The 25,497-nt window shown below is 35.6% G+C and overlaps 1 protein-coding gene across 2 annotated transcripts in view; it reads right to left on the bottom strand.

Moving 5' to 3' along the window:
* The window catches only part of GPC5 (glypican 5), a 1,499,214-nt gene that overhangs the window by 960,927 nt on the left and 512,790 nt on the right, over positions 1-25,497 (bottom strand). For both annotated transcript variants that reach the window (XM_017951348.2, XM_031655721.1), the window contains exon 6: positions 9,440-9,560. In XM_017951348.2, the coding sequence (XP_017806837.1) occupies positions 9,440-9,560 (121 nt within the window). The remainder of the gene's footprint in view (positions 1-9,439; positions 9,561-25,497) is intronic.

Here is a 25,497-nt window from a genome sequence, read left to right as displayed (position 1 = left end):
TTACAGGCTCATAGGTGGAAGGGACTTGCCTTGTCTCAAATGAGACTTTAGACTTGGACATTTGGGTTAATGCTGGTATCAGTTAAAATTTTGGGGGACTATTGGAAAGGCATGATTGTGTCTTGAAATGTGAGGACTTGAGATTTGGAAGAAGCCAGGGGCAGAATGATAGGGTTTGGCTGTGTCTCCACCCAAAATCTCATCTTGAATTATAAACCCCATAATCCCCACATGTCCAGGATGGGACCAGGTAGAAGTAATTGAATCACGGAGGTGGTTCCCGATGCTATTTTCATGGTAGTGAGTGACTCTCACAGATTTGATGGTTTTGTAAGTGTCTGGCATTTCCTCTGCTTGCACTCATTCTCTCTCCTGCAGCTCTGTGAAGAGGTGGCTCCTGTCATGATTGTAAGGTTCCTGAGGACTCCCCAGCAATGCAGAACTGTGAGTCAATTAAACCTCTTTTCTTTATAAATTACCCAGTCTCAAGTATTTCTTCACAGCAGCCTGAGAACAAACCTAATACAATATATTTATCAATATTGCAGTATATCAATAAATGCAGTCATATAATATGTTATCTTTTAGGAGTGGCTTTTTTCAGCTAGTATAACATGTTTAAGGTTTGTCCACATTGTAGCATATGCCACTGTTTTGATCTTCTTTATTGGTGAATAACATTACATTGCATGGGCATATCTCATTTTATTTATATAGTCATCAATTGAGGAATATTTGAGTTGTTTCCTTTTTTGGATATTATGAACAACATTGCTATAAACAATCACATACGAGGTTTCTTTCTCTTGAGTATATACCTAGATATGGAATTGCTGGGTCATAATGGCTAACATTTTGAGAAACTGTCAATTTTTTTTCCATAGTGGTTGTACAATTTTACATTCCCACTAGCAATGTTTGAGAGTTCTACTTTCTCTGCATCTCTACAGCACTTATTACCTGTCATTTTTATTATATTAAAATTACATTGAGGCTCAAGATATTAAGTAAAGTAACTATGGATATACAGTTAGTGCCTATAAAAGCTGGAATTTAGCCACAGGCCTTGTGCTAACTCAGAAGTCATGTTCTTTAGCACATTGCTATATTGTAGCAAGCATGTTTTATTGAGACTGAAGGAAAGTCATTTTGTTTGTTTTTTAATTCTTTGAAATTGTTGGATGAACACTTATGTCTAGTAATTGTCAAAAGTATTATTTTCCTCACTTATCCTAATTGTTTAAATTAAAATGCTGAACTCTTACCTTTTAGATTTTATAATTCTTCACAATTTAAATTTCAGTGACTTCAATTTTTAAAAAGAAATATGAATTCACTGAGAGCTGGTCATAATTTGGAACCTCTTTTGTGAAATAAACCATATTTCAAAATATTTTAAGCAGATATATAAAAGTTTCAGTCCATAAATTACCAGAATTTGTCCTAGTCACCTAAATAAAAAATACAAAAGTTTTATATTTTAATGTTCTTTCAACATTTTACGAACAGAAAACCTGGCAGATAAATAGCTCAAGTCTTAATGAAAATGACAGCATGTAAAATCAGCAGCATCCACATACATGAAAAGTCAAATTTTTATCCAACACAAAACAATTACATACGCTTTAATCAAACGTAAATTACCAATGGCCAATCTGAATCCCATTACTTTAAAAAAAAAAAAGTTCTCAAACTTTCCTTTCCAGTTGATTGTACACTGATTGACATGGTTGTTTTATGCGGACAATTGATTTTTTTAAATGAAATGTCTAATAGTGAAGTCAGTGCATTACACCACCCATTCCAGAAAGCGGCCTTCCATAATTTACTCAGACAAACTAATTGCTAAATTAGATGACCACTGAAAGTTATTGAGTGCACATCCAACACTTTCTTCTGAACCAAAAGATAACTAACTAAATCTGTTTTGATCACTACTGCATTGCTAATTCAAAATCAAGAACTGTTCGTCTCTCCGGAATGTTAGTATCATAAGCCTGGAGATGTGACAATGTCATGTAATGGAGTTGCGGGGAAAGGAGTCAGAGTGTTGTGGCAATTCCCTGACCAAGGGAATGAGTCTATAGAAGTGAAATAAGCTCACAGAATCCGCTGACATGCTGTGGCCAAAGAATTTGCAATTAGAAATTGACGAATCAGTTACGGTGAACTCATTCTGTAGGACTACCACAGGCTATTAACAACAGGAAAGGATGTTTCTAAAATTTGTTTTGTAGCAAGGGATTTAATGATAAAAGCTTGGACAGCTTTCAGAATTCAAAAATTCAGAGATACTGACATTTTTTCAAACTCCTGTGATTGTGTGTGTGTGTGTGTGTGTGTCTGTGTGTAAATACTACCTGTGTAACCATCTCTCGAGATTTAAATTAGAACCTTTTCTCAGTGTATCACAGTTCTAAAGTTATATTTATTATATTCGTATCCTAAGAACAGAGTGAAGAAAAGACTAAGAGGTAATTTAGCAGTCTTTTTCTACTAAAATCAGAGTGTCTCTCATCTCTGCCTGAATCCACTCCATTGTTATTACTGTGATACATATTACAGAATACCTACTTATTTTGTGGATTTAGGCAATGGTTATGATTATTGCTTTCCTCACATCTAAAAATCAAATTTATATTACACATGAAGACTTCTGTAAAGAAGTTTTGGTCTCTATAAAAATGAATATTTAATAGAAACATAATACTCTTTTATGTTATTTGAATTGTTAGGTTTAAGGAAATAAAATGTTTCTTATATCTACTACTTTTAACAACACTGTAACATTTATTGGTTTTGCAATAAAATAAATCCAGAAAATTGCTGTGATATTACTTTTTATGTTTCATATTGAAAGTAGGTAAATTAATTTCTAAGCAATGGGGCATTATAATTCTCAACTAACAGTGCTCAGCAGTTAGGATTTTAACTGCTGACATTATTTTCTTTGAAAAATGATAGATGTCATTTAGTGTTTAAAGATAAATTGATGCATAACTGTGACTTTTTTGCTGACAACTTTCCTGTAAACAAACATAATATGACCAAGAAGTTTCAAAGTAAGTTTGCTAGGTGAGCAAGTCTAAATTAAAAAGGCTCTCACATTTCCTCAATCAGATATCCTAAGATGAACCAAGTGTTGTTTTCAATCTATAATATTAAAAGGCAATTGAGTCTGACTCAAACATCTGAAAAAGTTAATGTTAACATTTAGGAATAAGTGTTCTCTCCCTTTAGGAAAATTTTCACTGGCCATTGGCTATACCACATTTATCACGGATGATTTTCAAAGGGACAAATATTGCCCATTTCAGAAACAGGCTTTGGAATGCAGGAAAGTGCCAGAAAGCAACTCTGAGAATCTGCACAATGACCGACCTGGAGAAAGACGTCAGAGTCACAGATGGAAAAGGGAGGTGCATGACTCCCCTCTGTTGCCAAGGTTCCCATTCTCAATTCAGAAGGATTTGCAGAGGGAGTGAAGGAACATTGAAGTTTCTGAGATATTCCTTAAGGACCAAGCTATAATCCAAAGGTCTCTGTTTACATCAGATCCCAGCTTTTGTGGGGGGGGGGGGGGGGGGGGGGGGTGGAGAAGAGGGGATGTATGCAGGATGTAAATATAGGGCTTATCCCAAATGATGAAATAAACGTTCTCCCCTCCTCTCCCCTCCCCTCCCCTCCCCTCCCTTTCCCTTCCTCCCTCCCTCCCTCTCTCTCTCTCTCTTTCTCTCTTTCTCTCTTTCTCTTTCTCTCTTTCTCTCTTTCTTTCTTTCTTTCTACAGAGTCTCACTCTGTCACCCAGGCTGGAGTGCAGCAGCATGATCCTGGCTCACTGCAAACTCCACCTCCCAGGTTCAAGCAATTCTTTTGCCTCAGCCTCCCTAGTATCTGGGACTACACATGCATGCCACAATTCCCTGCTAATTTTTGTATTTTTAGTAGGGATGGGGTTTCACCAGATTGGCCAGGCTGGTCTCGAACTCCTGACCTCGTGATCTGTCTGCCTCAGCTTCTCAAAATGCTGGGATTACAGGCGTGAGCCACCGCACCTGGCCAAAATTTTTCTTATAAATTGTCTTCTAACTAAAATATTTCTTTTGGACGTCCTTGGAGTACTCCCAGGTGACACCCAGCTCAGGCTAACATTTGTACAGGACTGCTACCTTGGTCTCTAGAGAGCCCAATGATGTGTTATACCGACATGTCTCAGGGTCACTGCCAAGCTTCCACCCACACCCTTACCATGCAGAGAAAGCTGACACTTTCTGTTAGCTATAACTTCCCTTGAGAAAAATGTGGCAATATGTATCAAAATAAAATTATTAAGGAACGGCCGGGCGCGGTGGCTCAAGCCTGTAATCCCAGCACTTTGGGAGGCCGAGACGGGCGGATCACGAGGTCAGGAGATCGAGACCATCCTGGCTAACACGATGAAACCCCGTCTCTACTAAAAGATACAAAAAACTAGCCGGGCGTGGTGGCGGGCGCCTGTAGTCCCAGCTACTCCGGAGGCTGAGGCAGGAGAATGGCGTGAACCCGGGAGGCGGAGCTTGCAGTGAGCCGAGATCCGGCCACTGCACTCCAGCCTGGGCGACAGAGCGAGACTCCGTCTCAAAAAAAAAAAAAAAAAAAAAAAAATTATTAAGGAACATATTGTTAGTTTCAATTTGTAGAATGTATTACAAGAAAAAAAGATGCCAAAAACATTTTATGTCTACTGATATTCCTATTAGTCTTTATTATCATAAAAAACTGGTCACAACCTAAATATCCAACTTTAGGTGACTGGGTGAAGTAAAACTGTAATCTTTCCATATGATAGGATAATATGCCAGCACTAACAACCAGATAGCAGAATATTTAATGCCATGGAGAAGTACTTGTTTTGTGTGATCAGGTGAGCAGTTCATATCACAAAATCAAATGTACCCTATGATCTTATTTTTTGAAGTGAAGTACTGATGTATTTATATGCATAATTAAGTATAGAAAAAAGCCTAGATGCTTTCTCTTGTAAGTCTTTTTCATTGTTTTATAAATGGTATCAATATTTATTTTTCACTTTTTCCATCAGATTTCCTAGAATAATAAAATTCAATTCCTTCTGATGACCATTCATTATTATTTTTTGTTGTTGTTGCTGTTGTTGTGAGACAGAGTCTCTGTCTCCTGGAGCTAGAATGCAGTGACCTGATCTCAGTTCACTGCAGCCTCTGCCTCCTGAGACATGATTCTTACAGTAAGAAAAAAATTAATGTTATTAAGTATCTTCTCTGTCCTAGATCAATTGTCTAAGTATATAAAAGATGACAAATACATTTAATAAAACGTTTTATCCATTCATAGGTTTTTGCAATACAATTTTTTGTATGATTCCATTGTCTTAGAGTCTCTGCTAACAGTTTTGGTGTGAATGTATACTCTAAAGGAAAGGTAACAACCTTATACAATCTCAAGGCTTAAGTACTATCCACATGCTGTGCTTACAAACACACACCTCCAGTTGTGTAGTCTCCCTGAGTTCTGCACATTCCTCTTGGGTATCTAATAAGCATCTCACATTTAACAAAACCACTGATTTTTAATCAATCCCAGGGACTCTCCATCAGACCTACTCTTCTCTCAGAATTCTTTTTATCACTTAGTGACACTATCATCCCACCAAACCTTGCTATCAACTTTCTTCTACCTCCCAGGCTTCCATTCCATTAACAAATCACAATAACCCCACTTCCAATATATGTCTAAATCAGCTTATCCACTCTTACTATTCCAGTTCCAATTATGTGGTCTTCTGTGTGTACTACTGTCTTTTTTCATTCTTGCATGCAGGGTCAATGTTTCATAGTGAAGTCCTCATAAAACATAAATTAAATTGTATCAGCTTCTGCTTGCAGTTTTTATTTATTTATTAAATTTGTGCTTATTTATTTATTTATTTATTTTGAGACAGAGTTTTGCCCTGTCACCCCAGCTAGAGTGCAGTGGAGCCATCTTGGCTCACTGAAAGTTCCGACCCCTGGGTTCAAGGGATTCTCCTGCCTCAGTCTCCTGAGTAGCTGGGATTACAGGCGTGTGCCACCATGCCCGGCTAAATTTTGTATTTTTAGTAGAGATAGGGTTTCACCATGTTGGCCAGGCTGGTCTCAAACTCCTGACTTCAGGTAATCCACCCCCCTCAGCCTCCCAAAGTGCTGAGATTACATGCATGAGCCACTGCGCCCCACTAGCTTCTGCTTACAGTTTTTAAATGACTTCTTAGTCCACTTAGGAGAAAAGATAAACTCTTTACCAAAGCCTACTAGACTCCCCAGAGCCTGATGTATGTTTACCTCCTCCCTTTAACTCACTCTGCTTCAGCTGCATGGCCTTCTGTTCTCTGAATAAAATAAATGTATTCCTGCCACAGGGCCTTTGCACCTACTTTTCCTTCTGCCCCAGACATAGTTCTCACAGGTTTTCCTATGACTCCTTTCTTCTCCTTGTTCAGTATCAACCCAAACATCTCCCCCTGAGTGGCCTTCACCAGCACATTCCTCTTAAAATATCTTTCCCTACCTCATCCTGTTTGGTTTTGTTTATAACATGTGTCAGTCACAATACTGGTTTTATTTACTGTTTATTTACTTTTTTCTTACAATGGAAAGCCCATGAGAGCAGGGTTGTGTCTGCTTTATTCACCACTTTAACCTCAGTGCCTGTACAAAACCAGGACCATACTAGAAACTCAATGAGTATTTGTTGAGTATTTTGAATGAATTAATTATTAAAACATTAAAAAGTGACATTTTCCAAGTAAAAATCTTTATTTCCTTCGTGACTCTAATTGCAGACAATTCAGGGTAGAAATAAGGTTCAGATCAATGGCAGCCCGAAAAAGGTATTTTTGGGTGAGTGTATGCAGGCAATTTTTGCTATTATGGCTGGCTTACTTCCATATTCTTTAATACACGTATGTCCCTATGGTGAGAGATGGCATTTTTCATAGCACAAAGGTGGAAAGTAAATTTAATATCTCTTATGATAAAAAAATACAGTAAATTTTATACAAACACTAAGAAGTGATCATATAAATCTACATATTAGGATCTGAAACTTATTCCTATGTTGACATCTTCCATGGCCCTACTCCTAAATTAATAAATTCTCACAGAAGGCTATTTTCTGAATCCTTTCATAGCTGACATTGTGGAGGGGCTGTTAGCCATCCCTTGATATTGACAGTACAATAGCCATCCCTGCCAGGGCATATGTGCATTATCAGTAGTCAAAAGTTTGGCAAAGTAAAACATTTCTCTTCATCTCCAGGAGAGCAGTTTATGAAAGAGCATATTCTTAGGCATTAAAGGTGAATGTTTCAGTGACACCTGTGCAAGACAGAACTTTCTGCTATCCTCTATAAAAATCTAAATTTCAATCATATAATTCTAGCAGACCTTAAAAGGATAGACCTCAAAGGTAGCATTGTATTTGATATTCTCTTGCAACCCCAGAATGAAACTTAAGCATGAATAATTGGAGATCTGCACATTCCTATAAAGATTAAAGAATAGGACTCAAGTTCACACAGAAGCTAAAAAAGAAAGGCGGGATGACTTCCCTCTGCCACCTTGAAAAGGCTATGGCTTTGAAACCTGCAAAACCAGAAATGGTGGAGGAGGGGGGCAGTGTTTTGCTGAATGGGCAATAAATATGTGAACCCTCCTCCTAAGGGTTTTGATTACCCTTTCTATCTTGGGTATCTATGTGTTCCTCTGTGAATGTGTTTTCTTATAATGTGCACTTCTTATGGAATAGCACCATCCTTATTATCTGTAATAGGGTTTCCATTCTGCTTTCATCCTGTACATATCTTATTTAAAAAACTGAATAAGTGCTCAGTTAATATGTATATTTATGTATTTGTAAATTATACGTATGTGCTACTGCACTAATATATTACATATATTATATACCTTACTACAACCAAAGAAATATAAAAGAATGAGACTGAATAAATGTGCACTTAAGGTCTGTTTTTCCTTCCTGCACCCTCTGTGAAATGCTTACTCCACTTAAGAAACCACTAAGATATCACCATGTTCTCACAGTGAGATTGTACTCACTCCTCAATGAGAGGAGCTGATTACTATTAAAGCTCTTTTGGTTTTATCATCAATTATGCACTCAAATTTTCAAATAATCTAGATGTACATATTATACTATAGTGGATGATACTGTGAGGTACCAACTGGACCAGCTCAGCAGAGGCTGGGAGGTTTAACTCATCAGTAGCCATGATACCACTTTTTTCTCTTAGACTTTTCCAATAGAATTTATTTTTGGTTTTGACAGCCAGGGTGAGAGCTCTGTTTTCTATAGGTATCAATGGTAGAATAAGCATTGTTGCCTCGCAGAAGGGAGAAATCTATGGTATTGGACGCCCACCCCCATGTCCTTCTTATGTATCCTTTCCTTGAGCTACAGGGACTCTTGTGAAAATGGGAGTCTAAGAACTGGTCTGCAAAAACTTAAGCTTTGTCTTTGCAGAACAATTATGAGAAGTCTACTATTGACTCTTGAATATGCTGTATGCAATAAAAACTCTGTACTATTCAGGTATTGTTTCTGACCCATGATACTAGAAATAAATATCAACTACCCATACAAAGTTTTGCTTAGGAACAATGAAAGTATATTCCAATATAAATTTTTGAAAATGGCTAATAACTAAAACAAAAAATAGGCTTTCTTATCCCAAACATCAATAGATGCAGAATGGAGAGTAATAGTCACAACATGCAACATAATGTTTGGTTCTAATCAATAGACTATTTCAGTGAAATATTATTTTGATAAATATGTTCATGCTTCATTTGCCATGTATTAAAAACAGCATTACACTCACTTGATGAAAAGTATTATTGAAGATAAAACAGAAGTATTTCATAAACAACCATTTGCTAGATTATAAGATAACATGTAAAAGGTGTTATAGGAAATAAATATTATAAATACATATTATTCATCTATGACCTAACTTGTATCAAAATGCTGCAAAGCCGTCATAGCAACATTCACAGAATTACCTGAAAGATAACTCTGGCATCTTCTACGGTCTTATATGTGTTTTCTTTAATGGTCACAGTGATTCCTACGTTCAAACTTATTCACTGAAGACAAAGCATGTGCTGAGATTCTCACTATTGAAATGCTGAGGCTGAGGCTTGCTTTTCACAGATACAGATTGTCCAGCATTAAAATACCACTGCATATTGACTGCATACAAAAATCATTAAATATTTCCAAATGTCCTGATACAATTCCAAATGTCCTGTTACAATATTTTAGGTAGGATTATCTGACAGGATTAACATATTTATCAAATATGATAGAAAGTAACCACTTATTATTTATTACTGAGTTTACTAATAAATATAGGATCAGGGCTTACCTGAATAACATGTTTCAGTTTATCAATAATCTGATTTATCACAGGATCAGTTCCTTTGACTTTGACTTCAGGATTTCCAGACTGGGCTTTGATTCCATTTCCAACCACACGTTGAGTATAACTGGCAAGGGAAATGTGAAAGATATATGACTTAGTACCTGATCAGAGTATTATCTGCCACAGCTGTCTGAACATATTTCAGGTCAGAATTTCCTCCTTCAGAGAATACACCAATGTATTTTTCTCTTGGCACAGAAATGCTTATCGTGCCATTAGATTATTCTAAAAATAATGTTATTCACTCAATGGACCCAAGCAAAAATTAAATTTGTTTTCTAATACTACTTAACAATATGCTACAAAGAGTTAATATATATCTCACTTTGTTATAAGGTCTTGCTGCATTATACATATGTCTGCACCCATATTGTCTAAGTCAGCTTATGTTATGCAGTTCCTATCTTATTTTTTAAGTATTAGGCTACTATATATTATATATATACACACTACTCTATATATAGTAGCCTAATATATATAATATATAGTAGTATATATACATATATAATATATAATGTAATTATATATTATATATTATATATAGATATATGCACATATAATATGTATACATGTATACATTATATATAATATATGTATATTATATGTATATATACTGCAGTACATATATACTATATATGCATAATTAGATATAATACATATACAATATATAGTATAATATATACATATATAGTACATATGTATACATGTATATAAAATATATACACATATATGTAATATATATGTATGTATATATTATATGTATGTATATATACATATACGTGTATATATACTAGCCTGATACATATATTATATATATATTTCCTAATTAGCTCCTCGAAGTAATAAGTGATGAAACTTTTTAATAATTATAATATCAGTTGGACATGATAAAAATAACGTTATTAATAAACCTTTTGATTTTTAAAATAAGCTTGAACCCATTTCTTTTTGCAGGCATAGAGGGACTTAGAGTTAAGAATTCCAGTATTCATTAGGGATTTGGCAGTATCCACCAATAACAAACAGTATAAGGAAAACAATTATACCTATGTTGTTAATGTGTAATAATATTCTTTATTTTCGAAAAATAAAATTTTATTTTTATATATACACACACACACACACACACACACACACACACATAGAGAGAGAGAGCGCATCTCTTAAATCCTTTGTGGCACTGGTATGTTATTCTTTACTCTCCCAATATTCCAAGCAGATAACACACGTGGCATATATATATATATGATATATATAAAATATATATAAATTATATAACTGTACAAATCAATATCATAAACCATAACTGTAAAAGTTTAAATAATCACATATATAAGGAACTGCAATCTGCAAAATATTATCTAAGTAGAGGAAACAATCCGCTTTCACTTAGGTTCACCTAAACAAAGATCTGGTACATCATGTGGTGTGTAAAAGGGTCATTTCACAAGTGGTGAAAGCCATTTGAAATTTCACTACCTTCCCCAAATTACAATTGTATAATGTCAACTTAGAATTAATAAATATATTTAAATTCATTAGTCACAAAGATGTCTTAAGTGCATGCTATATTCCAACTCCTGTACTAAGTGGTTGGAATTATAAGAAGGTGTAAGACTCAATTTTTGTCCTCATAATGTTCATTACTTAACCAGGAATACAGTAATTAACTCATTCATATGTTTATTCATTACATTTTATTACATTTAAAAAATACCATAGATTTCAGCAATATAAATACCCTTATTTGCCTGGCAGAATAGCATAATATAAACACAACTCAACAGTTAAAATACAACATTATGAAAGTAGTTGGAAGGAACTGCACATGCCAAGCGTGAGGAAAGATAGGACAGGCAGTAGACATTCTAGATATAGAGAAGTCCATTTGGACTCAGACTAGGGAAAAACTAAGAGAGAAGTTGTAACTTTAGGTAGCCTTAGATGTACTGATGTAAAAAGAGGAGAGCTGTGGTATGGTTAATGAGAACTTCAGGGCAAAGGATGTCATCCCAGCAAGGAAAACGGAAAAGGTATGTGAACAAAGCAGACAGGGAGAATGGACCTCTATTTACAAAACAGAGAGTACAAACAGTGGAAAGCAATGGACAGAGGGCCACATCCCAAAGATTCCACCCTGAATGTTTAAGATTCTCCATTTAGTGAGATAGTGGATTCTGGAGACTCAGAATGGGGAAGTTGGCGGGGGAGTGATGGATAAAAAACTACATGTTTGGTACAATGCACGCTACTCGGGTGACAGGTGCAATAAAACCTCAGACTTCACCATTATACAAGTCATCCATGTTACCAAAACCACTTGTGCTCCAAAAACTATTGAAATTAAAGAGACATTTAAAAATTAAGACAAACACTATCATCTGAGTAATTTGTTTGCTTACATTAAATATCATAATACTTTTCAGCAAAGATATTCTAATTTTAATGTAACTTTCCTTCCCTATATTTGAGCAGAGTATTGCAGTATCCATAAACACCCTCTGAATTTTCTACAGAAACGGAAAAATCTTTGAAGAAAATAAAAGAAGGTTCTATGTTTGAGACTGTGGCTATATGAAAGGGGTTTCAAGAAATATCCAGTTCTTTCCGAGACAATGTACTTCCAGCGACCAGTTTTAAGAACTGGATTGAACATTTCCCAACTAGATCCTTCAAGTAATAATAAGCGATTAAACTTTTTAATAATGATAATATCCATTGGACATGATAAAAATAATAATATTAATAAATCTTTTGATTTAAAATATAACCTTGAACTCACTTCTTTTTATAGGCATGGAGGGAGCTTAGAGCTAAGTATTCCAGTATCTGTTAGGGATTTGGCAGTATACATCAATAACAAATAGTAGAAGGAAACCCATTATTCTTTATTTTAGAAAAATAAAATTTTATACTCATATATGAGTATAAATATGTGTGTATATATACATATATATAAAAAGAGAGAGAGAGAGTAACCATCTCTTAAATTATCTGTAGCACTGCTGTGTTATTCTTTATACTCCCAATATCCCAAGTAGATTGCACATGTGGCTCTTTTATTAATGTGTTGAATATTCATAATGATAATGAATAATATGAATAAATAAATTGATAAGTGCATAACTACGATTTAGGCATTGCTTTACTCTATCTAGAGTTTGTCAATTCATGATAAACATCTTTTGGTGACCATGAATAAGAAACTCATAGACCTCATGTATGGGAAGCCTGATTGACTAAGGCCACTTACTGCTTCACTCTAAAATCTGTTTCTGCATCTGCCCCTCAGGCAATGACTGAGGGCAGCAGGATTGCTAATGCAGATCCCTCATTAGGAGACACAGGGTCTCTCTGAGGACCAGACTTGGCTCAGGATTCCCTAAAGACTTTTCTTACCCTTCCTTAGACTGTACTTCATGCTCCAGTGCTTCCACCCAACCTTCCTTTCCTCTTTCCTTCACTCTAGTTCAGACTTTCCTCACAGCTGAGGGCTCTTCCAGGCTTACTCAGCTTCCTCTCCATTTTCTCTCATAGGAATTTCCCTTAATAAAATCCTCTTGTGTTTAACCCCTTTTCAACATCTACCTCTTGGAGGACCTGGACTAAGCCACCATATAATATTTGTATTATAATTACTCCCATTCTACAGGTTGAGAATCTGGGATCTGGATAGATTAAGTAACTTAAGTTACTCAAGTAAGGCCACACCATGTATATAAAGTGTGCTGCAAGGAACATCCACTCCAAAATACAACCACTAATAAGTATCAATCCTGAAACCAACTAATAAAAAGTAAAGATACAATTAGCGTGGTGCGAAGTGTTATTTTTTTTCTTTAATTACATTTTCTAAGGTTTCGCTGTTTATAATTAAGAAGGGATGCATGATTTTCTTCAAAACCCTTCTCAACAAGCTGGGTGTGGTGGCATGTGCCTATAGTCCCAGCTATTCAGGAAGTGGAGGAAGGGGGATCACATGAACCCAGGACATTAATGCTGCAGTGAGCTGTGATCACACCACACTGACCATGTGACCATGAGTATAAAACTCATAGACCTCAAGCCTGGGCAACAGAGCTGCCTTAAAAAAAAAAAGAAAGAAAGAAAGAAAGTAAAACTAAGCAAAACAAAACAACCCTCCTCAACAAATGGTTTCATATAACCAGTTAAACAGTAATATAACAGTTGCTGGCAGGGTGAGAAGAAACTAGCTGACTGTAGGTTTGTCATACGGATTTTCTGTTTCTCCAGAAACACAGATATAATATAGGCAATGAAAACTGAGACTTATCTCTTAATTTCAATTAAGCTATTAATTGATTTATGTTATTTACTTACTGACCAGAAAAGTTTATTTAAAAAGGCAGGAATGTTGTTTAATGTTAATCTAAGGAATTGCTTACTTTCTGTTTTTGTTCTTAATTATTACTGTTATTAAAACATTAAAATAATATTTAGATAAAATTTATTAGAATTATAGCTGATTGAAAATCTCATTCCAAGTTGTTATATTATTGAATATTTCCGGATCACTCTTCTTATGAGTCATATAAAAAAGGAAAAATACTGCAAAGTAGACACACATTGCTTCAAATGAAATATGATTTAATAAAATCAGTTATTCTCTTCCAGTTTTGTAATGTTCAAAATAACCACAATTGAAATAGTGATACATATACATCAGAACAGTTCAAATAAAAAACAGAAATGATACCAAGTGTTGGCAAAGATGTGGAGCAACTGGAACTCTCTCCCAATGTGGACGGAAATGTAAACTGACAGAAACCACCATTTCCCATGTATGCTAAATCTAACCATATTTTATGACCTTGGGCATATACCCAGCAACATTTACCAAAAGACAGATACATGAATTCTCAGAGAAGCACCATTCAAAATAACCATAAATTGGACATTATATTTGCATAATGATATAGTATACAGCAATGAGAACTAATGAATTATAACTATATGCAAAAAGAGTGACAAATCTTATAAACTAAATATTGAATGAAAGAAGCAAGATACAGAACATATTCTATGATCTAATTGACTCAAAATTTTAAAACTAATCAGTTGTGTTCCAAATCACCCTAAGAGCTGCCCAATGACATAGTGTCTAGAAAAAGTAGTATCAAGTTTCCTGATTTTAGTACTGAATACACAGAAGTGCTAAGTTTGTTTAAAAAACAGTATTGAGATGTACAGTTAAGATTTGAGTAGTTTACTGTTTGTATGTATTTTCAGCCTTATAAAATTATGTTAAAAAACCTTTATACTCTTTTTCTTAATTTGTTTACAATAGACAAACTTTCATTAAGCCACAGTATACATAAAAAAGACCCACACAGGTATGTTTAATATAGACTAAGCGGTTCTGTCATCATTAAATGAGTACTTTAGAATCTAAGTCTGATATAAAACCTTACTTTCCTAAAGACTTTAATTTGCATGTAAAAAAACATGGTCTCTAAATTAATATTTTTTTTGTAACAAAGACTTTATTTTAGTTCCCCTCATGACATTTTAATAAATCACTAATTCCTTCTTTTCCTTTTTAATGTACAAGTAATGGATAAAACATTTCAAAGATCCCTACAGAAGTTTCTTGACTTGAAATATTGTTCACATTACAATGAGAAGGATGGAATAAAACACAAAAAAGATAGACAGGCAAATTTTTTTGTTGGGGAAGTAATAGACCCACCATCTGTGCTTATTTCTTCTAAGCAGAGCTGGGAATGAGTGACAGCAGTTGAATAGGAATACTTGCTCCCCAAGCACTACTTGTTTTTCATTAACAAGGAAAAAGGCAAGCCCTGATATATTTACATTCTACAAAATTGTTTTTAAATGATGATTAACAAGATCTTAGTTCCCTCTCTGTTGAACATATAAAATATTAAGAGGCGTTGTAATAAATCTATATACAGCACGTCAGGAGAAAGTCATTTCTCCTGACTTCACCAAATTGTCCTGTTTAAACCTGATACCATGCCCTATTGGCTGATAATAATTTCGCTTTATTTAGAATACAATAGAATTTGGCTCAGATTCACACCAAAAGTATAGTATTCTGATGTGCACTTACACAATTTCAAGGGGAAACAATATCTGGAATCTGACCCTGGAATTCATTACAAATGAGTTAAAGGGGTCTGTCTTAGAATTTTTTGATAATTGGACTGGGACAGAATGTAAGAATAAATCATTCATAGCAGATGAAGAAAACACTTGATGAGAGCTTTCTTGTTTTACCTTATTGCTATTTCTATCGGGGTTAAAGACAGAATGGAGGCCATGTTGTGGTCGTTATTCTTGTTGTTGTTTAATTGGTTTGTTTATTATGTTCTTGTATGACTTGTTTATGTGGCTGGATATTAAAATTCTTTCCATTTCCAGAGTCATAAATCTCCTAATTTCTAGGAGATTAAATATTGGTTTTATCTTTGGTTCTCGTAAAAATGTTGCTATCTTGGCTTAAAAGGAGGTCTGGGAAATACGTTGTATCTATTCATCAGTGAAGTGAACTGCTTCTACAAGAATAAATTTTCCATTCAAACTATTTCTAGGCATCCCTTCCTGGTTCTGATAGCAAATGTGAAAACAAGTACTAATGTGGTTTTTGTAAGTTTCCTCAAATACGTGGGAAATACTGGATTCCATTGCCGAGTGTTACCTTATATACATTCAGCTTGTACACGGCACTTTTTCTCTATGTTGAAAGTCCTAACCCTTGAAATCTCAGAATGGAAAAGAGTTGTATGATTGATTTTATGTGCCAGGTTTATGGGAATAACCTTTCATGGAAGATAGGCGGCTTACAGGGGATTTAGAGAAAGGAGACATCTGTGGAATCAATTCAAAATGATTAAGGCTTTTGTGATCCCACTATCTCACTTCAATTGTTGAGCCACAAAACTACTTTTAAGGTAATCTCTAACATTTATTTGGCTTTATAATTACACATAAATAATGTCAAAATTTGACATCTATGTTTTTAAACTTAATAATGAAGTCAAAATAAATGGAATTAAGGAGAGCTTATTATGATCTTTACTGTTATTTATATATAACAAATTTCCTATTAAGAATATAATATTTTATGATATCTTATGGATGTTATTAACATTAATAAAGATATTATCATGCTTTGTATAGAACCAACATGAAAATTTTACCATACCACTGCAATACATAGAATAAAAACATGTTCAGAAAGACTTAGAAACTCATTAAAGAATGGATATTAATCACTCTTCACACTAACTCCTCATTTGGCAAGGTGTGAACCTACGCATGCCAGTTTAGTCAGGTGGCAGGTAAGTAGTCCCATTGCATTTCATACAATAAGCAGCTGTGTGAATTTGAAAGATAATATTTTCACATGAAAAACTAATGACTGCACATATATAATCAGTAGTGTTTGGGAAGCTGTCCTTTCAAAAAATTAACTATCTAATTAAAAAGTAACACAAATGAACATTTGCCTATGTAAAAAAAATAGAACATTGCTTAGCTTTTCTTAAACCCCTCCCCAATCTTTCCAAGAAAGAATAAATATCTTTATTATAGTCAAAGATCTGTTTTTATGGTTTTAACATTTTTAATCAAAAATTCGAAGCAAATGATAATAAATCTTTAATTTATAATAATCCTAATTTGATTCAAAGTGACTGTCCAAATATAAAATGATCAATTGTAACTATAGTCAATCACACATAATGCTATATGAGTTTGAAATGTTTTACTAACTTGCCTTTTCCAGGAATGCATTTTAAAATTAAAGTTTTGTAAGTTGGATTCCTAGGTATTTTATTCTCTTTGAAGCAATTGTGAATGGGAGTTCACTCATGATTTGGCTCTCTGTCTGTTATTGGTGTATAAGAATGCTTGTGATTTTTGTACATTGATTTGGTATCCTGAGACTTTTCTGAAGTTGCTTATCAGCTTAAGCTTTGGGCTGAGACGATGGGGTTTTCTAAATATAGAATCATGTCATCTGCAAACAGGGACAATTTGACTTCCTATTTTCCTAATTGAATGCCCTTTATTTCTTTCTCCTGCCTGACTGCCCTGGTCAGAACTTCCAACACTATGTTGAATAGGAGTGGTGAGAGAGGGCATCCCTGTCTTGTGCCAGTTTTCAAAGGGAATGCTTTCAGTTTTTGCCCATTCAGTATGATATTGGCTGTGGGTTTGTCAAAAATAGCTCTTATTATTTTGAGATATGTTCCGTCAATACCAAATTTATTGAGAGTTTTTTTTTTAAATTTATTTATTATTATTATACTTTAAGTTGTAGGGTACATGTGCATAACGTGCAGGTTTGTTACATATGTATACTTGTGCCATGTTGGTCTGCTGCACCCATCAACTCGTCATTTACATCAGGTAGCATGAAGGGCTGTTGAATTTTTTCAAAGGTCTTTTCTACAGCTATTGAAATAATCACGTGGTTTTTGTCTTTGGTTCTGTTTATATGCTGGATTACGTTTATTGATTTACGTATATAGAACCAGTGTTGCATCCCAGGAATGAAGCCTACTTGATTGTGGTGGATAAGCTTTTTGATGTGCTGCTGGATTCAGTTTGCCAGTATTTTATTGAGGATTTTTGCATCGATGTCCATCAGGGATATTGGTCTAAAATTCTCTTTTTTTTTGGTGTGTCTCTGGCAGGCTTTGGTGTCAGGATGATGCTGGCCTCATAAAATGAGTTAGAGAGGATTCCCTCTTTTTCTATGGATTGGAATAGTTTCAGAAGGAATGGTACCAGCTCTTCCTTGTACCTCTGGTAGAATTCGGCTGTGAATCCATCTGGTCCTGGACTGTTTTTGGTTGGTAGGCTATTACTTATTGCCTCAATTTCAGAGCCTGTTACTGGCCTATTCAGGGATTCAACTTCTTCCTGATTTAGTCTTGGGAGAGCGTATGTGTTGAGGAATTTATCCATTTCTTCTAGGTTTTCTAGTTTGTTTGTGAAGGACTTCTTCAAGGAGAACTACAAACCACTGCTCAATGCAATAAAAGAAGACACAAACAAATAGAAGAACATTCCATGCTCATGGATAGGAAGAATCAATATTGTGAAAATGGCCATACTGCCCAAAGTAATTTATAGATTCAATGCCATCCCCATTAAGCTACTAATGAGTTTTTTCACAGAATTGGAAAAAACTACTTTAAAATTCATATGGAACCAAAAAAGAGCCTGCATTGCCAAGAAAATCCTAAGCCAAAAAAAAAGGTGGAGGCATCACGCTACCTGACTTCAAACTATACTACAAGTCTATAGTAACCAAAACAGCATGGTACTGGTACCAAAACAGAGATATAGACCGATGGAACAGAACAGAACCCTCAGATATAATACCACACATCTACAACCATCTGATCTTTGACAAACATGACAAAAACAAGAAATGGGGAAAGGATTCTATATTTAATAAACGGTGCTGGGAAAACTGGATACCCATAAGTAGAAAGCTGAAACTGGATCCCTTCCTTACACCTTATACAAAAATTAATTCAAGATGGATTAGAGACTTAAATGTTAGACCTAAAACCATAAAAACCCTAGAATAAAACCTAGGCAATACCACTCAGGACATAGGCATGGGCAAGGACTTCAGGTCTAAACACCAAAAGCAATGGCAACAAAAGCCAAAATTGACATATGGGATCTAATTAAACTAAAGAGCTTTTGCACAGCAAAAGAAACTAACATCAGAGTGAACAGACAACTTACAGAATGGGAGAAAATTTTTGCAATCTACTCATATGACAAAGGGCTAATATCCAGAACCTACAAAGAACTCAAACAAATTTACAAGAAAAAAACAACCCCATCAAAAAATGGGCAAAGGATATGAACAGACACTTCTCAAAAGAAGACATTTATGCAGTCAACAGTCACATGAAAAAATGCTCATCATCACTCGCCATCAGAGAAATGCAAATCAAAACCACAAAGAGATACCATCTCACACTAGTTAGAATGGTGATCATTAAAAAGTCAGGAAACAACATGTGCTGGAGAGGATGTAGAGAAATAGGAACACTTTTATACTGTTGTTGGGACTGTAAACTAGTTCAACCATTGTGGAAGACAGTGTGGCGATTCCTCAAGGATCTAGAACTAGAAATACCATTTGACCCAGCCATCCCATTACTGGGTATACACCCAAAGGATTATAAATCATGCTGCTATAAAGACACATGCACACGTATGTTTATTGCGGCACTATTCACAATAGCAAAGACTTGGAACCAACCCAGATGTCCATCAATGACAGACTGGATTAAGAAAATGTGGCACATATACACCATGGAATACTATGAAGCTATAAAAAAGGATGAGTTCGTGTCCTTTGTAGGGACATGGTCGCAGCTGGAAACCATCATTCTCAGCAAACTGTGGCAAGAACGGAAAACCAAACACCACATGTCCTCACTCATAGGTGGGAACTGAACAATGAAAACACTTGGACACAGGAAGGAGAACATCACACACTAGGGCCTGTTGTGGGGTTGGGGGATGGGGGAGGGATAGCATTAGGAGATAAACCTAATGTAAATGACGAGTTAATGGGTGCAGCACACCAACATGGCACATTTATACATATGTAACAAACCTGCACGTTGTGCACATGTACCCTAGAACATAAATTATAATAAAAAATTAAAAAATAAAAATAAAAATAAATTAAATTAAATTAAACTCTTCTCAGTAAGATCAAGGCTATCCTTCATGGATTTATGATGATAGATAATCATCACTTTGTGCTGATTTGCTGTCTCACTTCACTGTTTGATACCAACATATGAAAGTAAATATGCTATTTAAGGGAAAACAAATATCTGAATACTAATAAATTAAATGCTATTTTAAGCCAACAACAAAGTGATTTAGGGCACAGATTTTATTTAACTAACTTTTCATTAGAAGCATTATAAAATTCTGAAAGATTCTAGAATCTTATAGAGCTTTTACGTATTTTTTTCAAATGTAATTGACACAAGCACGAATTAAATTTCATATTTAAAAAGCTTCTGGCTACATTAAAACATACTTTAAAATTACTTGCAAGATACGATAATTCTAAGATTACTAACATATCATGCAAATGAAACACCCTGGTACTTCCTACCAACATATGATATAATAAAATCAAGAAGAACTTCTGAATTAGAATGTAGTAGTTGCCTACGGCCATCATACCTAATTATCACAAACTTGGTGGGTTAAGAGAACAGAAATATATTCTCTCACAGTTCTGAACCCTGGACCTCTGAAATCAAGATGTTGGCAGGGCCATTCTCCCTCTGAAGAGCCTCTGGAGGAATTCTCCCTCACTCCTGGCAATCCTCGGCCTTCTTTGATTTGTGACTGCATAACTCCAATTTCTGTCTCCATCTTCTCATGACTTTCTCTGTATGTGTCTTTTCCTGTGTCTTATAAGGACATTTACATTGGATTTAGGGCCCTCCTTCATCCAGGATGACCTCATCTCAATCCTTGAGTTAATTATATCTGCAAAGACCCTACTTCCAAGAAATTTGCATTTTGAAGTTCCTAGTGGACATAAATTTTGGAGGTATAGTATGTAAATCACTACACAGAACATTGTAAAGACAAAAATCTGGAAACTACCTGAATGAAAACAGATATTCCCTTGAGCTTCAACAAAGTCATATTCTATTTTCCCATGAGAAACATTTTATTACTGTAAAACAATGTTTATATTTCACAAGTACACCTCTTAAATTACAGCTTGATTTTTAACATTTATGTTTTTATTCTAATTCAGATGGCCTTAAGAAAAATAATTAGTTTTGAAAATTATCAGTATAGGATATCTAGTATTTCCTATATTTTTAATAACTTCTACCTCTTAGCAAAAATAATGCAATGGACAATTTCTGTGTTCTAAATTCACACACGCAACAGGAAAGACACTTCAAAAATGATTTGTTCTCTTTTAAAGCAGAAGCCCAATCATCTGCTCTGAATCTAAAAGTTTCCTGAAAGCAATGAAGGGCTCGTTTATTGTGAAGGTGTTGATAGCTGATTCTGTGGAGACTCACACAGAAACAAAGAATACATTTTAATCACATTTAATGCTAATGTGATAGTAAGGTTGTGACAATATTCAAATATGACTAATTTCATTACATTAGCTACACTCAGGCTTAGCTTAGTTGTCCAAATTTATTATAAACAGCTCAAAAGAAATAATTGGGCTCTTCTGTTTTCTATTTCTTATTTTTGTTGATGCTTAAGAGTAAAAAGATATTTAACTAAATTTTTTAAAGCAACCAGTTCTCTTATTTTATCACCATAATACTGTAAGGGGCCGGAACAGGTCACTGAATCTAGCACTGCCTTCAACAAGAAATATACCCAGAGGAGCAATATAATAGTTGGCATTCATCTTTAGGCCTATAACCTAATAGATTTTTTTGTCTGTCTTTGGTGACAGTAACATAAATTTAGAGCTGGAAAGGATCTTAGAGGTCATCTAGTCCCACCCAAGCATCGTTTAAAACAAAATAAAGAAGTATGTTTATTTCATCATTTTGTACTTATACACTGTGTATTTCCAGAAAAGCCTTTGAGACTACTTAGAATAAAAGGCACAAACACTATAAAACAAGGACAAAATGACAGAATAATGAAGAGAAGGAGGTGACAATTATATGGGAAGACCTAGGGAAGGAAACACTACCCTTCAGCCTAAAATTTAGTCATAAGCCTCAGGAGGCTGAGGCAGGAGAATTGCTTGAACCCGGGGATGGAGGTTGCAGCGAGCTGAGATTGCGCCACTGCACTCCAACCTGGACGACAGAGTGAGACTCTGTCTCAAAAACAAAAAAAATATTTAAAACAATTTTTAATGGTGGGATTATCCAAGATTATCTGGGCAGGCCCTAAATACAATCACATATGTTCCTGTAAGTCATAAGTCATATGTTAGTGAAGGCCAAAAGGAAAACCAGAATGCAAATAGGTGTCGTCAGTTAATAAAATAGTATCTGCATATGTCCTCAGCTATTTTTTGGTAACTCTAAACTGTTAAGCAAAATCTATAAGTCCTTAAGCAACAGACAATGGACAATATAATAAAAATCATCTTCAATAGTAATTTCAAAACTTTTAAAGATGTAAGTACAAATAATCTTTTCTTATAGGATGCTTTGTTGAAAGCTGCCTGCATAATGGTATTTTAAATTACATGATGTTAAATTGCCTGCATGATGGTATTTTATTGGGACCTGGTTTTATGACATGGTGAAAAATACAATGTTTGAGAACTTAGAAAAGTGAAGGGTTAATATCTCTCTGAATTTTTTTGTTTCTAATTGATATTTTATTTTAGCCCTCATAGAGAATATATTTTCTAGGAAATACACTGAAGTACAGCAAAAAAGAATCTCAGGGTTAAAGTGTTGAGGTAAATCACAAAGCAGAGGTTGTATCTGAAGAATCCTGTGGTCGCAATGCACCACACAGCAAATAGAAACATGGGTGAGCATTTTATCAGCAGATAAATACCAATGAGAGCGGGAACAGCAGTCACAAGATATGTTTTTACAGAGAGATAGTTAATTAAATCTTTTCTTTTCTTTTTTTTTTTTTTTTTTTTTTGAGACGGAGTCTCGCTCTGTTGCCCAGGCTGGAGTGCAGTGGCCGGATCCCAGCTCACTGCAAGCTCTGCCTCTCGGGTTTACACCATTCTCCTGCCTCAGTCTCCTGAGTAGCTGGGACTACAGGCGCCGCCACCTCACCCGGCTGGTTTTTTGTAGTTTTTACTAGAGACGGGGTTTCACCATCTTAGCCAGGATGGTCTCGATCTCCTGACCTCGTGATCCGCCCGTCTCGGCCTCCCAAAGTGCTGGGATTACAGGCTTGAGTAAATCTTTTCTAATACATTTATTGAACCTACATTTAATGGAATATTTTCCTGTCCTCACTTTGGCAAATGTGCATATTTTTATAGAGAACATAGTTTTACAGATGTAATTTTCAGACTTTAAGTCAGGCCCATCACCAACTCTCTATGAATTGGATGGCCTTGATAGGTGGTCCAGGTATTTTTGAATCAGGGATGCGAGCCTATCCGACAAGTCAAAAGCTGATTTTTGTAGCTTTCATTATGAACACCTCTCTGACTGCTCTTCTTTCTGACTTTACCAAACGAATTACTTAGGATTCTTAAGTGCCAGGCATATTAACATAAGGACTAAATACATTTTAAAAATAAACGCATATGCATGCACATGCGCGTGCACACACACACCTACAAACACACAGCACTCTCTATATTTACTTCTACTTTGATTAGCAAAAAAGCTGTGTTCCTGGGCGTGTGGAAAAAACATGAAGTTTGAAAAGATTTGTAAATAACTTTTTCTTAATGAAAAGAACCCGGTAGTAATTACTATTTAAAAAAAAAAAAAAAAAACACACATTGGAATTTGAGCATAACACAGTTTCAGTCTTGTCTCTATTCCAATTTAAAGTCCTGTCCAACAGTTCCATTTTATGGTCTGTTGAATCATAAAATAAAAATGTATATATTTTAAAGTATTTGATGAAAAAGGAGGAGGAGGGGGAGGAAGAAGAGGAGGAGGAAGAGGAAAAGGAGGAGTTGGGAAAATAACTAGGATTCCTGTTCTTGCCTCACTTTAACTACACTACAGCCAAATTCCTACTACCAAGCGGTCCTCGGACAACAAGCTACGTATGTAACAGAAATTAATTTGTGTTCGCTTGTATGTATGAGAAAATTGCTCCTCCAGCTATATCTTGGCAAACTCTGTTACACAGAAAACAGCAGGACTTGGTTCCATAAAACTGCATGCGCCTAGGGACTTTTAGATTCCTAATAGTGGCAATCACCCAACATACACAGTTGGCTGACTCAGTGTAGGAAAAACGTGCATATACAGGATTTCAGAAGACCTCTGTAGTCTAAATGGAATGGACGTTTCCGGTCTAGATGAACTAGAGATTCCACACCTACACAGACATTTGGCCGATCTCCCCCTCATCCTTTATACTTCCCCCATTCTCCTCTTTCAGTCCTTTCATGATTTCTGCCAGGTCTGTCAGTGTTTACGTACTCTGTCCCCCCGTCTGGAAAGTTCTATCCCTTCAGACCCTTTCCTCGGTCATCTGTACAAAGCTTACAAAAGGCGGTTACAGATGTGATTAAATTAAGGGTCTTAAAATGGGGGACCAGCGCGGTGGCTCACGCCTGTAATCCCAGCACTTTGGGAGGCGGAGGCGGCTGGATAATGAGGTCAGGAGATTGAGACCATCCTGGCTAACACGGTGAAACCCCGTTTCTACTAAAAATACAAAAAATTAGCCGGCCGTAGTGGCAGGCGCCTGCAGTCCCAGTTACTCGGGAGGCTGAGGCAGGAGAATTGCTTGAACCCGGGGGTGGAGGTTGCAGTGAGCTGAGATTGCTCCACTGCACTCCAGGCTGGACGACAGAGTGAGACTCTGTCTCAAAAATTAAAAAAATTAAAAAAAAAATTTTTAATGGGGGGATTATCCAAGATTATCTGGGCAGGCCCTAAATACAATCATATGTGTTCCTGTAAGACTGAGACAGAGGTCATTTCTTTAAAGACAGAAATGGAGAAGACAATGGGACCACGGAGGCACAGATTGGAGTGATGCAGCCACAAACCCAGGAATGCCAGAGCTCAAAGAGGGGAGAAATAGATTCCCTTCTAGAACCATTAGAGGGAGCTTGGTTTTACAGACACTTTAATTTCGGCCCAATTACGCTGATTTCAGATTTCTGATCTCCGCAACATTAAGAGAACCAATTTCTGTAGATTGAAATCACTCCATTCATGATTGTTTGTCTTAGCAGCCACAGAAAACTAATACCACCCCCAATCTGGAGCATCCCTTCTAGGTTACTTGCTCCCATTTATGCAATTTGTCAGAATTGAAATGGAGTGGCTTTAAAGTCATGT

This window comes from Papio anubis, chromosome 15 (assembly GCF_008728515.1).
Source record: "Papio anubis isolate 15944 chromosome 15, Panubis1.0, whole genome shotgun sequence".
Lineage (NCBI taxonomy): Eukaryota > Metazoa > Chordata > Mammalia > Primates > Cercopithecidae > Papio > Papio anubis.
Note: the sequence above shows the minus strand (reverse complement) of the source record. Positions and strands in the feature narration are given on the sequence as shown.